The 16,067-nt window shown below is 37.5% G+C and overlaps 1 protein-coding gene across 3 annotated transcripts in view; it reads right to left on the bottom strand.

Moving 5' to 3' along the window:
- Positions 1-16,067, bottom strand: part of CHODL (chondrolectin) — a 262,943-nt gene that overhangs the window by 18,903 nt on the left and 227,973 nt on the right. The window contains exon 1 of one of the 3 annotated variants that reach the window (XM_033232196.1): positions 2,254-2,850. The exons of the other annotated variants lie outside the window; for them this stretch is intronic. Within the exon in view, the coding sequence (XP_033088087.1) occupies positions 2,254-2,332 (79 nt within the window). The 5' untranslated portion in view covers positions 2,333-2,850. Of the gene's footprint in view, positions 1-2,253; positions 2,851-16,067 lie in introns of those variants that run through there. 3 annotated transcript variants of the gene reach the window in all.

The raw sequence follows: 16,067 nt of genomic DNA, 5'->3' as shown, positions 1-16,067 counted from the left end.
TAAGAAATGCTCTAAACTTTAGAAAAGGTGATGTATTTAAAAGTACTGGAAAGTATCTTATTGAATATTTTAAAGTATTAAATATGATTTCTGTGGAGAATTATTTTGTGAGTGTCTATTTTTCTGGGGTCAGTGATTATTTGAGTATCCTACATAGAAATTATAAATTGTTGTACTGAAATTTAACAAATAGAAATATATTCCATACGTTTTAAGTATGTTCCTAATAACAGCCCCAAAGAGGCTCTTACTCTTCAATAAAGATTTGGTGAATGGTCCCAAGTGGCATGAAAAAATTGATGCACCAATTTAAAACTTACATTGACCAGGTAGACAATAGATCCGTTAGAAACTATTGCTACAAAAATATCAGGCTTTAGGCTGCTCTGTTCTCTGGCCATTGTGGTCAAAATATATCCTTTTAAAAAATTAGTCTTCAAAGAATAAAAGTCACAAATCAATTTATAGATGGTTAAATTTCAATGTGAATTTTATGACCAAAGACAATTGAATTATTCATAAGAAAAACATAACTAATTATTTTAATATCAAATAAACATCATCATTTATGCTAAATCAAATAGATCATGTTCAGTTAATTAGAAATTTTCCAGATGTCACCTACAAGATGCCTAGAAATGCTTAATAAGAAAACCTAACAAAAGGTTTGGAAAAAATTATGTACTCAAAATATACCTAGAACACAAAATATACCTCTTTAACAATTTTTTAAGCTCTGTTTTTACTTTAGATATTATTTTTCCTCCCTTTAAAATGTTAAGGCCTAGGAATAAGAGCATATCTAAAGGATATTATTTAGGTAAATGAGTAAAAAACACCTTATGTTCAAAGCATGCTCTCTGCTGTTCATTCAGTTGCATGAATAATTCTGATAAGTACAAAGACAGATAAGTAATTCACAAAATCAGATGAGTCTGTATAATGAACTTTTTCTTTGCAGCTAACTTAGGGAGGAAAATGATCTAATGTCACAGATTCTGAAAATTCTGAACAAAAGTGTAGAGTGATTGGTAACCACAGGTGTAAGAATTACATTCTGAAGCTGTAGAAAACCACAAATTGCTAAGGGGAAGATCAGTGGCAATTAAGCTTAATATGCCAATGTCTAAAGGTCTGCTTTCACAACTGAATTAGTTGCTGTCATCTGTCATCTATTTCTACATCTAGTGACACCTGTTGTATAGGTGCACAAAAGTAAAAAGGACTGTTTGTGCTTTTTATGTTTAAAAAAACACTTTTCACCCTCAAAACACATATATCCAACAAATACTTATTGCAGTGTTTCAATGAGCATAGTAAGAGATTTCAATAAAGTGTAGCTATGATCAGCCTTTATGTAAGGCCCTAAGCACATTCACCCAGGTCATTGAGAATCTGTATCCTTTTGAAGAGACCTTCCCAAAAAGTAAGGGAGAGTAGATGCAATACAAATTGTTCAACTACAGGACAGTGAGAGTCAAAAAAAAGAAAAATCAAAGAAAACCTGGGAAGCTTGACAACTTTGATCCATTTCTCATGCGCTCACTGGACAGAACTAATTGTGCACCTACTGTGTGCCGAACCTGCAGTCATTACCAAGTATACCTCGGCCCAACTCCAGCTGACTTCATTTTCTGGGAAGTCCCCAACTTGGAACGAAGTGTGCAAAGGAAAGGCATCTACACACAATGACCACACTCCAGTTCCTTGCCAGCAGTCCTGCTGAGAACAAAGACCGAATGCCCAGGCATCTGGAGGCGACCCACAGCGAATTGATCTGGTCTCAGAAAGCATCCGAGTGAACATGGTGCTGGGACCAAAGTCCAGCCAGAGCAACAGAGCAACAGAGGGTGGCATTTCTGCGGTGGCTCTTCTGTCTCTGGGTTCCCTCTGCCTCCGCCCTACCCCACCCCTTCTGCAGGTGCTGAGCCCTGCCCTGTGGTCAACTCTCACAAAGAAAGTGGAAATCACTCTTGAAAAAAAAAAAAAAGACTGTGCCGCTTGTGATGAAGCAGAGGCTCGCTCCGCAGCTACTTAAGCAAGCGCTTCACAAAAATTTAAACTTTCCTGCGTGTGTGTTAGAGAAGAGAGGGAGGAGAACAGCACAACCAATTTCTCCCCGCCTCCTCCCGGACCCTTAAGCCGCACTGGTTTCCAACGCCCCGGAGAGCCTCCGCCCGATGACAGGCTGCCCGCCGCGCCCCGTGGTTCCCTCTCCCAGCTCCTTCTTCGGGGGGACGGCCCCTGACTCACCGCTGACCACCCGGCGGCAGAAGGCTCCGTGGCCGCAGAGCAGCGCTGCGCCCAGCAGCAGCGAGACCACGCGGCTCATCGCGGCGCGGTGCAGCAGCAGGTGTTGCGTGGAGCGAGGGCGGCCTCTGCCGGGGCGCAGCCCGCGACTCTGGCACCGCAGCCTCCCTGCCTCCTGGGCCCTACTCCAGCCGCCCGAGCCCAGCTGCCCGACCCCCTGCGCGCATCGCCTTTGGCCGGGACCTGCAGCCTGCCGCGCCTGTGCCGCGTGTGGATGTGCCCGGCTGGAGCTCAAGACTTCGACGGTGCGCGTTTAGGGGACTGAAGTTAGGGGGTCCCGTGTATGTCCCAGAGGCGAAGCAGAAGCCCTGGCTTGGACCGCACCGTTATGTTTTGCTTCTCTTCCCGGCCTCTGACAAGTGAGAGGCTGCGCCGGTGCTCCCTGGTTCTGGATCACAGCTGCAGCAGCCGCTCTGGGCTCAGGCACCGTCTTATATACCCACGTCTCGAGGACCCGGCCCCCTCGCTAGTAATAATTTTTAACTACTTCGTCTCTCCAGTCATGTGGAGTATCCCAGCACCTCCCCTAAAAAGGGGAGTCACTTTGAAAACAGTCCAGTCAGCAGCCCCGCCTCGTCTGGTGCCCTCCTCCCTGTCCCCTCTTTTCATTCGCTAGCGGACTGGATACTCATTTGTGTAAAATGTGACAGCTTTGCTATTAAACTCTGGCAAGAAGTTGGATCCATTTGGTTTTCTCAAAGATAAATGTGTACGGGGATGCCAAGTTGTGTGGCCTTTCTCTTTCTGTGCTAAATTGCTTGATCATATGTATTGCTAGATGCAGGGCACAGCCACTATTTAAGATGGGTTGGTGAAGTGAGAGCCAAAACCTGCTCAGTGAATTATATAATGTGGCAGGTTTTTCCCCACCTAGGTTCTGCAAATAGATTATCTACAAGCAGGTTGTTTGACGAAAACTGCCACAAGAGCAAATTGAAGGGAATATCTGAGGCATGGTTTTCGAAACTGATTTCACTCTCAGTGTTTGCAACTCCAGAGAAAATCGTCAACAAAAAGTAGACATTCTGAATTCTTGGGAATTTCCTGGAGGTAAATGAAATTTATGTATTTCTTTACAATCATCTATCGGTGATCTACGATATACATTAGAAGTAAAGTTCATTGGAAAAACCTGCATTTTTCATAACCTGACCTGCTCTTTATTCAAACAGTCTAGCCAAGGACTGTGATAGCTAGTTTCCAGGAGAACTGGAGAGAAATTCATAGGAATTTAATGCATATCAAGTCCGTAGTATGAACTCTGCAAACGTTCTCATAATGAGCTTCCGTAGAATTCGTATTTTCTCATTATGTTGCTTTAAATGCATAAGAATTTGCTAAATAACATCATTTGTCTTATAGGAAGTAAAAATGTACCTCTAACTTCCTGATGTCTTTGGTTTCATAAGCCACGGGTACACTGTAAACATCTGTTGGACTGTTTTATTGGAAAAAGGAAGTCAATACTGATACAATAAGGACAAATCTTCCAGAATCAGAAATTTTAGCACTTGGAAAGACCTTAATGATTACTAAATGCAGTCTACTCGTGACAGTAGGATTCTAGCTCCGTCTGGAGTCCCAGCTATTTGGGAGGCTGAGGTAGGAGTTTGACGCTGCAGTGAGCTATGATCCAGCCACTGCATTCCAGTTTTGGGGACATGCAAAATCCTGTCTCAAAAAGAACAAAAAGAAGGAAAGAAATAGAATCCTAAAATAACTATAATAATGTCTATTCTATCACTTCCTTTTTCTTATATTCGCTTTAAAAACACAAATTTATTGCAGAACCATGGGCAGTTAATACATTTGGACCTTGTAGAGGCTATGGATTCTGTGGCTTTCACACTAGCTAATTATTCACAAAAAACAGGCACTGCTGGGATTCTGAACGAAAAATGGAAAACTGATATGCCTCCAGGCAGTAGAGCTACAGCTCAGCCCTGGAAACCAGGTCAAAGAGTTTCACTGGGCATAGCCATGGTAGGAGAGCTGTCTTTCAGGGGCTCACAGTTCAGTGCAGAGAAAGAAATAAAATAATAATTCTGTGTATAAATGCTGTAATGGAAGGGCAAATCAAGTGTCATGGCTAGCATAGAAGATGAGAAATTCATTTGGAGGCATATTTGCAGGAATTCTCTAGCAGCAGAAAAGGTTGATGGTGGTGATACCCATGGCTTCTCCAAATACCTGTAGAGCTAGGATCCTGAAGGGGATCTCCTTTCCCCTTTCATGCCACCCTACTCTCAGTTACTCATGCAGTCCAGAGCTACTGTAAACAGGTCCCTCTTTGGGAAAGAATATCAGTACATTACAACATAAGCACTAGATACAGATTCCTACATATCAGCAGGCCCAAATGTCTCTCATGCCTAAAAAGCTAGCAAGAATGAAGCCATTTTTTGTCAGGAAGGATCTTCATGGTATTAGTAATTCAGGAAGTCTAATAAAATATAATATTATATAACTGTAATATATACAACTGTATATATACATATACATCCACTCGATCACTTCCTTTTACTATCAATAGTATTGCCAGGACATAGAAAAATAAATATTTGAAAGTTTAAAAGTAAAATCATTACTACATAACCACTTCAGCAATAAGCAGAAAGTTTTTCTTTTTTTTTTTTCTGAGTAATGTTTGGTTATCACTTCCAGTAAGAGAAGTGATATATATGTAATATATATAACTGTAGTTATATATTATATATAAGCTACAACATATATAATATATAATTATATATAATAATACATAATATATAATATATAACTACAATAATAACTGTATCCTCAGTGTGGTTGCACAGACTCCCTAACATACAGTTTCTTATCTTTAGGCTAGAATTATATCAGTTTAAGTTGGCCACACTCATTAACTAAGGCTGTTCAGCAGTTATTCTGGATGTTGTCTGACACATCAGGAAAATAAATTATTACAGGTTCTTTTTAGATCAATGTTTTTAAGGGGATTGGTTGACAAGAACAGCTTTTTTCGCTTGTGTCTCCGTCACTTCAAAACATCTGGATGGGTCATCACTAAGTTCGGAGATCAGAGTTTGAGTTGTCGTAAACATAAAATGTGAGTGGTACTAGACATAGACACGCTCTTTGGAGAGCCCTGGTGGAAATCTCTCTTGGTTTCTTTTTTTAATTTTTTCCATACAGTATAGCAGGGGCTATAAATCAAAATTTTTCAACAAAATTGTATTTTGGAAAAATGTTACAAGGTTATCGGGAGTTGGGAGAAAGCAACAAAATATTCAGTAATTTTATTAACGAAGGATTTTAAATTTTCCCTCTTGTGGATATGCGTAAGGTGTCATAGGAGACACATGGTTTTCTGATGACATATTTTAGTTCCAAATTAACCAAACAAAATCAGAAGTTTAAGAATTGTTTGCAAATCGATCCAGAAATTAAGGGTTCTTTCTAGGGCAAGCAAGAGAAGAGACTTTAGGGTTATGTGAGGAATTGTGTATGTCTGGAGCTGGGCCCCAGGTCAGCTCATACCAAACAAGATCATATGACTGGCAGTCAGGAGAAAAGTCCCCCACAGGTTAACGGTCTTTGTCCACCTGAAAAAAAAAAAAGGTTCAAATGAGAACTTCAAACTGATCAGGCTAAGGAGCTCAGCCTCTGTTTAACACCTAAAATGCATCACTCTCTTCAAGCCCCCAAATAGAAAGATGATCTCAGTAAAAGTGGCCACAAAGGAATCTCAGGAATAAGTTGATCACTGAATCTCCAGAGGCTCTGAAACATCAATAGAGAAACACTATTTGGAATCCAACATTTTCAAAAGTGGTATCAGGACTCTTAAGAGTATATTATGGAATCTATGTAATATCCCCAATATACCACAAACTCCTTCACTCTCCCCACTCAGTTTCAAATGTCTGCAATTCCCAGTGAGCATCTGCTTCATGTACCCATTAATACATCTCAAGGAAAGACAGCCTAAATTCCAGCCACTGATCTGCACTCAGTGGCTCTTCACTTGGGCAACTCAATACAGTGGCTTCAGCCTAAGTCACAGCAGGCTTCATTCATTTGTGCTCCAGATTGAAAAGTGACAAATATGATCTTCAGAGGAGACTTGTTACAATGTTTAAAATTATTACAAATTTATATTAATAAATTTGAGATGTTTTCAGATTCCAACATTAACCAACCAATATTATTTATTCTATCATACTTTATTTAATGACAGTCAACGATTCTCCTGAGCACTATCAATAGTATTGCCAGGACATAGAAAAATAAATATTTGAAAGTTTAAAAGTAAAATCATTACTACACAACCACTTCAGCAATAAGCAGAAAGTTTTTCTTTTTCTTTTTTCTGAGTAATGTTTGGTTATCACTTCCAGTAAAAGAGCATTGAATCCAAGGTTTTCCCTCCCAATATTTTAGAGATGACACCTTGGCATCTGTGTGGGTGTGTAACTGGCTTAAATATAAGGATAAGCAGTTGGCCAGATTCCCCCGAGATTTACTTGTTCTTTTCAAAACATGTCTATGCTGTAGAATACATGACCTACCTCATTCAGGAGCCAGTTCCACCTTCCCCATAATCCCAGAAGGCAGTTTTTGCAGGGCTATCTAGGGGAATTTCATTGTTCATAACGATATCAGAAATATAACAAAGACTTATACATGATTTTCTATAACTTGAAGTTAAAATTTCATAACTATTCTGTTGCATGCTCTGATCATCCAGGTGATGAATTAAAAATATTTATAGAACTCCATTACTAGTAATATATCCTATCAGATCTAAAGAATCATATAAACATACGTGCATGTTTAACTATCAACTCAGTAAACTAAAATTTCTTTTTAATGCTTCTTTATTAATTGAAAGCAATGAAATCTGTTTCTATTGTTGGCAATCTAGTATAAGTCAATACTTTTTATTCTAATCACAGCTTAATTACAAAATCTGGTCTTAATATATGTTAATACAACCAAACAAAATTGAGATAATCAAACAAAAACTGTGTAAGCTAAAGTCACCCTTGCCTCAAGGGTTTGATCTGAGTTATTAGATACATAATTGACTAACTCCTTATTGGGGATGATATGTATTATGGTAAAATTATTTGGCTAGCAGAAATATTAATCTAAATTTTTCATTAATCTGATCTTGGGCAACTTTCCTCATCTGTTTGGTTTTCACTTTATAAATACAAAAAGAATAAACTGAAGAAGTTCTGTGTTTTCTGACTAAATGAGATTCTATTGCAGAAATACTGTTATTTCATAAACTTTCCAAATGTTAATCTTTGTTCCCCTCAGCCAGAATGTCATATGTTATTTGTACATATGCACTAATTTTCCAAATATCCATAGATGTTATGGTTCTAATGAAATGTAAATTTAATTGTAAAATGTCACTTAATTTCTAAATCCTTTCCCATATATTCTGATCAATATTTACCAAAAGAACAATTGCTATTATGCGAGGTCTGAAAAAAATACATATGTTAAAAATAGGGCTTCATACTCAAAGAAGTTGGAAATCGCTATGCTAGATAATTTCTACAGTCCTTTTCAGCTTTACAATTTATTTCACTAAAGTAAAAAAACTTAACATCTTCCATCTCTTTTTATTTTCTTCCCTTCCTCTCTCCCTCTCTCGTTCTCTTCTATTTTTTCCTATAAAAATGACAATGGTTTGATTTATAACAAGTGACTGTATCCTCATTTAATTTCCAAATTATCCAGAAAATGGGAGTCCTGAAAATTTTCTATGGTCCTTTGAGTAATAAATCAACATATCACAGATGCCACAAAAATGAAAAATCCAAATAAAGCAAAATAAATTTGAGGGCCAAGTTGAGTAAAAGATAATCCAACTAAGAGACCATAAAACTGTAAATGACTATTTGACAAAGCAAGATATTTTCTATAAAAGTGTTTCATTTTACTAAAAGGGAAAGAGTACAAAGGAAAGGAATAGCTAAAGACCTAAAAAATGTAAAATATTCCTTTGTGGCATTCATAAATATTAAATGTTTCTCCAAATATATCAAATGACTAGGAAACAATGGTGCCAAAGCCAGCCATAATAGTAATAAGCTGTATTATGTGAGATGACATACAAAGTTAGAGGGAATTTGAGGGAAGAAAACAAAGGTTTATTAAAAAAATCAATTAAATATCCTTCTGGAGGTACATCTGTCACTCTGCTGCTCTTTCATACATTGTTTCTAAGCATAAATAGCTCACATGACAAATGCCTGTGTATAATGCAGGACAGCAATATGGAAATTTTGGAAATAATAAGGAATACTCTGTCAGATAAGTCATAGCTATCAGCACCCATAAAAGTTCCTTTATCCTCTAGATTACCTTTCTAAAAGGAAAAGTTATTATTTGTCTGCAATAAGGTATAAATATACTACATTCCAAAGAAACTCCTATAAAATAAACCTGAACAGAAAGGGAAAAACATAACAAAAGTTCTATCACTTGATCCTTCACAACAGAAAAAAAAAAATTAACTGAGTGTGTTACAGTAAGAAATTGATGCTATAATATTTCTCTCCAAAGAATGGACACAAAAATTCATAAGGTAGCCTTAATTTTGAAGTGTTAAAGAACATCAGAGAACTATGAAGTCATCATGAATACCTTAGTCATGTACCTCCTGTCTTCTCAAATAGGTAAGAGTCATTTAATCTGGCACTAAAAAATCAGAAATAATGTTTTTGTTGTTTAAATACTTATGATGTTGAATAACATGACAATTATATATATATAGTTCTTCTTACAAGACTAGAATAATCATAGTGGACTCAGGCCCATCTGTGCTGAGACTCATTTACTTGTTACTATAAAGACTTCTGGAAAAAATATTACTTATTGGGAATAAAATGGAGGATGAAACTAGACCTACAGTCTTAATACTCTAATCAATTCCACCACCCATCCACATCAATCCCTCCCTGAACTTTCACATAATCACATTGGTATGGTTTGGTTCTGTGTCCCCACCGAAATCTCATCTTGAATTGTACTCCCATAATTCCCACGTTATGGGAGGGACCCACTGGGAGAGAACTTGAATCACGGGAGCAGTTTCCCCATACTGTTCTCATGGTAGTGAATGAGTCTCACGAGATTTGATGGTTTTATCAGGGGTTTCCTGTTTTGCATCTTTCTCATTATCTCTTGCCACCACCATGTAAGAAGTGCCATTCACCTCCCGCCATGATTCTGAGGCATCCCCAGCCTTGTGGAACCGTAAGTCCAATGAAACCTCTTTTTCTTCCCAGTCTCGGGTATGTCTTTATCAGCAGCATGAAAATGGACTAATATGCACATCAGTCTACATGGTTTATTCCAACATGTTAAGGACCACTAGAACTCTGGCGTCTATTCCAGACTCTGTATTGGTTTTCTCTAGCCCAAGTTAATAGTTCAGAGTGCTGAGAAGCTTTGGGACAATCATCAAGGAAGTGAAGATACTGTCTTTCTGTCCTTGCCTCAATCTGCAGAAAGGCTTTCCCTAATAATCTCAGTCCACCTCTGCTTATCCTCCCCCAGTTTTTTCTATGACTGCATCTACAATTTAACAAACATTCATTGAGCACGTATTGTACTTATTCTGTTAAAACTGTGGGCGTACTTACTTAATGTTCGTCCGTCTCTACTAGGTTGTAAGCTCTGAGCTAGTTTATTCTCCACCAGTAGGTGGTTTTATTCTCCACCTACTGTAAATAAACAGTATGTGGGAAATTTTTATGTTTATTCAATAAATAAACAGTAGGTGGGAAATTTGGGTTAATTTTAATTAACAAACAGTAGATGGAGAATACTTGCTATGTATTTGGTAAATATTTATCCAAAACTGAATCTCTGAATTAATGTTTTTTAATCTTCACCTGCATCCAGGTTTTAGAGATTTTTCCCCTTTCCTTTTCTACTCTCTAGAGTGACAAGGGTGGGAGAGAAGAGGGATGTATAATAAGAACTACAACCAACACAGGAAGAATATTCTACTTTCTTCCACACGTCCTTACTCCTGTGAAGGAGATGAAAGAAGGCTTTGGCAATTCTGAAAAGGCCTCCAATACTTTCCTTTCCTTTGCTAACACTCAAGGATGTCAGGCTTGCAAAGGGGAGGTTTTCAAGAGTAATCCATGTACCTTGCATTCTAGAATCTTAGGTTAATGTTTCCTTCCTATTCTGCAGAAGTCACTGAGCAGCCCTTACTTTAGCTATACGTAGTTTTTTCTGAGAGAGAGTGGAGATAAATGCAAAATTCAGATATATATTCCTAGATAGATAGTCTAAATTTTGCTTTTCTACTTCCACACTGCTACATGCTCCCACCAGTAACATCTTCCAAGAATATGGCAACCACACATCTTGTGTTGCCTGACAAAGTACTAATTTGCCCAGAACAGTGCAGTTCATACCCTGATATTTAACATGTGGTTGATTTTCACATCCTACATGAAGCTTATTTTTTAATTTCCACAAAAATAATTATTTTCTTGCTCTGATTTTTAAAATTCACAGCATATTTCTTCTCTAATAGTTAGCTGTATAAATTATGCCTCCTTATGTGGACACACCAGTCTCCTACAGGAAAAATACTATACTGTAAAATATTCTGTATCCTCAATGCCTAACAGTGTCTTACATACTAGGAAGTCAATAATTGATCTTTTGACTTTTAAGATTTATTATTATTATTATTATTATTATACTTTAAGTTCTAGGGTACATGTGCATAACGTTTATATCATGTATAACTCCCCAACGCAATCCCTCCCTCCTCCCCCCTCCCCATGATAGGTCCCGGTGTGTGATGTTCCCCTTCCCGAGTCCAAGTGATCTCATTGTTCAGTTCCCACCTATGAGTGAGAACATGCGGTGTTTGGTTTTCTCTTCTTGTGATAGTTTGCTAAGAATGATGGTTTCCAGCTGCATCCATGTCCCTACAAAGGACGCAAACTCATCCTTTTTGATGGCTGCATAGTATTCCATGGTGTATATGTGCCACATTTTCTTAATCCAGTCTGTCACAGATGGACATTTGGGTTGATTCCAAGTCTTTGCTATTGTGAATAGTGCCGCAATAAACATACGTGTGCATGTGTCTTTGTAGTAGAGTAATTTATAATCCTTTGGGTATATACCCAGTAGTGGGATGGCTGGGTCATATGGTACTTTTAAGATTTTTAAAAAGACCACAAATTACAATGCGAAATAAAATTTTATCTATCTGAATGTTAATATAAGTACATTTTCATTGAGGATGTCTTAATGAAAAGAAGTAGAAACTCTGTCATTTATTGTTCAAGTGGTTATCTGAAATTCATGTCAAAATTGTTGGGATTTAAAATATTTTACAAATTTTTAATCAAATTGCACAAAATTTTTTGAATTATGAAACTGCCTGCTCACTTTCTGAGCTGCACCATTATAATTTCTAGTGTGGTACTGAGGTCTCAAAACCTAAAAGACACAGAAAACACTGAAGTCCAGTGGCTATATAATCAGACTTCCTTCCAAAGAAACCTTAGAGATATTTTGTGAAACTCTTAGGATTCATAAAACACACTTTGAAAGTCACAGTTTCAATCAATAAATAGCTATACTATCCTGAGCTAAGGGTCTAAATGCTCAAAAGCTAGAAAAAGTAATCAAAGCTTGATAGACGTGGTTTGGCTGTGTCCCTACCCAAGTCTCATCTTGAATTGTAGTTCCCATAATCCCCATATGTTGTGGAAAGGACCTTGTGGGAGATAATTGAATCGTGGAGGTGGTTTTCCCCCACGCTAGTCTCATGATAGTTCATGATAGTAAGTAAGTTCTCACAAGTTCTAATGATTTTATAAGGGGCTTCCCACTTCACTCGGCTTTCATGCTTCTCTTTCTGCTGCCCTGTGTAAAAGCACATGTGTGTTTCTCCTTTTGCCATGATTGTAAGTTTCCTGAGGCCTTCCCAGCCATATGGAGCTGTGAATCAATAAACCTCTTTCGCTTATAAATTACCCAGTCCTGGGCAGTTCTTTATAGCAGCATGAGAATGTACTAATGCAAAGTTCATAGATGAAAAGACTTCTGAGATTCCAAAAAAAAAAAAAAAAAAAAAAGAATGGAGGACAATTGATTCATCTTAATAACCAACAGATGTAAATACATTGGACATTCTAAATCTATATGACGTGAAGGTAGAAAACTATTCATTTTTGAACATGGTAAGAGTTTCCATTCCTCCCTGGATTTATAAGAATTAAAAAGGAATACAATTTAGCTAAATATTTGTCTGTCTTTTCTCTCTCACCTTTAGTGTTCTGGTTTCCAATTGCTGTTCTAGGTTGTCATAGCAACCAAATGCTATTTTCAATAAGTTTTAGTAGAAAACCTGTTTGGAACACGTGATTTATTATAAGTGGAATGCATTCAGTTGGCTGCATGTGTGACAGATTCTTCTATTTTATAAGAAATTATATGCTCATATTATCCTTGGTGACTACTACTTCTTAACTCTTTTATAACAAAATAACCCTTAAATTTTATAGACAATAACAGGAATTACTTCATTGCAGATATGCCTGTAGCCAATCAAAAGGGTTAACTGGGGTTTAGGTTTAGTCTCCTCCAGCCCAGTACAGACAATCTTCATAATCAACACATTGTTTTGTCTAAAATATAAATTTATCATATATTCAGTATTCTAATTTTTAAAATTTTTCTTCCAATGTTAATATGAATATACTTGCGGCAAATCTAGTGCAAAATTAGAAAAAAATGCTTGATGAGACCATCAGAAGGTCCTATTAAAAAAACATGTGCAGGTTTTTACATATTCTTCTGCTCTAAAGCTTTTAATTACACTCTGGACTACAGAACAAATGTTGGACTTCTTTGTCCCTCATTTGTGGCCCTTCAAATTCTGACCTTCTTTATCTTTTGTACTTCATGTCTGCATCTTGCTTTCATAAATCAGCCAGCATCACCGAGTGACTGTCTTATGTTTTCTTACCCCACTGGGCGCCTCTATAATTCTCTCCGCCTTTGCAATGCCTGGCTCTTATGTTATTACTCTCCTAAAATCGTCTCTTCTTTTCTCAAATAAGCTACATCAGGCCACTTTCTTTCTTTCCTTTTCCAGATGGATAAAACTTATTCATTTAGTACTTGAATAAAATCTGCCTTCTGGAACTGTTCATACTATTTAATTTTTCAAATTACTTAGCTGCTCACATGTACTTATTTTGCCTTCTCAACAAGAAGGTAAGTTCACCCAGAACAAGCACGATGTCTAGTACATCATTTTCCAACTCAACACCAAAGTTGTCTATTTTATTTAATAAAGTTTCTTTGCAGAGCCTTCACTGCAGAAGTTTTGTTCTACCTCGTTTTTTTTTTTTTTGTTTGTTTGTTTGTTTGTTTTGAGGCAGAGTCTCGCTCTGTCACCTAGGCTGGAGTGCAGTGGCGCAATCTCGGCTCACTGCAAGCTCCGCCTCCCGGGTTCCCGCCATTCTCCTGCCTCAGCCTCCAGAGTAGCTGGGACCACAGGCTCCCACCACTGAGCCCGACTAATTTTTTGTATTTTTAGTAGAGATGGGGTTTTGCCGTGTTAGCCAGGATGGTCTCGATCTCCTGACCTTGTGATCCTCCCGCCTCGGCCTCCCAAAGTGCTGGGATTACAGGCGTAAGCCACCGCGCCCGGCCTGTTCTACCCCCTTCTTATTTTCCAGTGACATGTGTAGATAACTCACTTTGTGCCTATACATCGGCAGCCATATGGGACCACTTCTCCTAATTAAAGGTAAAGGAGTGGACTGTTGACTGCATCCCCATTTAGTTGCATTATCCTCTTTTACACCAGATACTGCGTAAGTGTTACAAAGAACCACTTCTTTCATGAGTTACCCATAAGAGATCTTAGCATACACTCAAAATATGCATAATGAAAGCTTTCAAGAGGACGGAAAAGGCAGGCAAAAAAACATGTACCAGAGAGAAACAGGTGTTTCTTTCTGGCTTAAACACCAGCTGTGCCATTTTGAGGCTTCAGGACCAGTAGAGGACAAGAAAATAGTCCACACTCTGCTTCCATTTCCTGCACACCTAAGGAAGTCACCCAATAACCTTCCAAGAGAGTTCCTGCCTCAGCAAGTAACGCTCTGTGGGGAATAGGCTACATTCATCTGGCAAACATCGCTTTCCACTCACAGAGGGAACTGTGATGGCAGTCACAGGGTAAAAGTAGAGCGTTCAAACGAGAAAACGTATTTGTTTTCACACCAAGTAGTATTTCTTGTCTTTAAGGTTAAAATAATAAGGTATAATTTGTTTTATTGCACTTATATTAATGTGCACAATTAACCAAGAAGCCTTGGACATGGTAAATTTCTTTCTTTATTCCAGCATTTTAACAAGTTAATGCTCTATTGGTTCATTGTGTGAATAATATAATCTGGAATATCATTCTTCAATGTGTCACCAAAAAATTAAAATATTATGCATTCTGCATTGTATGTTTTAAAAAGTTATGGTTGGAATATAGACAGTATTTTATTGGTTTAAACTTTTAAACCTTGATTATATTTATTGTTGTAAGTCACACTGTAAAGTAATAAATGAGAAAATTTCAAATATGAAATCTTTTCATTGGCTCTTTAGAGGAGAAGAAAAGGGAATGCATAAAGTCTTACCAGCAGCAGCCTAACCATTATGAACTAAGTCCAAATGATCTTATTTTTTTAAAAAAGGCTCTGGTGTTTTAGTAAAATGAAAGCTGAACTGTTAAAGCTAAACTTAGGTCTTCACACTGGATAATGTTATCGAAAACCCTGGGACTTAATTTGGCCTTCTTGCTCGTAGGAGAATAATTATAACAATAATAAGGGCAATTAATGGTTACCATGTATCCAGTGCTGTTTTGAAAGATTTAATATAATAACTCATTTCATCCTCACGAATGTTTTATGACATTACAGCTGTCCCCAGTTTTAAAGATAAGGAAACTGCAGCACCAGGATGTTAAGTACCTTGCCCAAGGTCATACATGCAGCAAAAGGGTGGACAGCTGGTATTTCAGCCCAGGCAGTCTGGCTCTAGCATCTGTGTTCTTAAACACAATGTCAAACCACCTCTTAAGAATGTACCTTTCTTTATGATAAGTGAATTAAGCCAGGCACAGAAAGACAAAAACCATATGTTCTCACTTCTATGTGGAATCTAAAGCAATCCATCTCATAGAAGCAGAAAGCAGAACAGTGGTTATCAGAGGCTGGAGAGTGGAAGCAATGGGAAGATGTGGGTCAAACGGTACAAAGTTGCACTTAGGAGGAATAAATTATAAGTATTTAAGGTTATTGATATGTTAATTAGCTTGATTCACTCATTCCACACTGTATGTGTATAGATATATGGATAGATAGGTCATATATATACATATAACCTCATAACATCATGTGGGCCCCAAAATTATATGGACCAATATAATTATATGGACCCCATAATTATTTTTACTATTATAATTTGTCCAAAACATTTTTAAAATAATGTAAAGCATAAAAACATAATATATCCTGCTGTGCTACAGAACTGGTAAGACTGGAGACTCCACTAACCATTATTATTTCCTCCTTCAGATACCTAATTCTCCAGCCAGCACACAGTCAAATATCACCAAGACTAAACCAATGTTTCCCAAAGGTGACTGAGATGGTTTAAGGTTAGATATAGATTTTAAAAAAATTAATACTGCTATGGTCTGA

Source organism: Trachypithecus francoisi, unplaced genomic scaffold (assembly GCF_009764315.1).
Source record: "Trachypithecus francoisi isolate TF-2019V2 unplaced genomic scaffold, Tfra_2.0 Lachesis_group14, whole genome shotgun sequence".
Taxonomy (NCBI): domain Eukaryota; kingdom Metazoa; phylum Chordata; class Mammalia; order Primates; family Cercopithecidae; genus Trachypithecus; species Trachypithecus francoisi.
The sequence above is the reverse complement of the archived record's forward strand: the minus strand, read 5'-3'. Positions and strand labels throughout refer to the sequence as shown.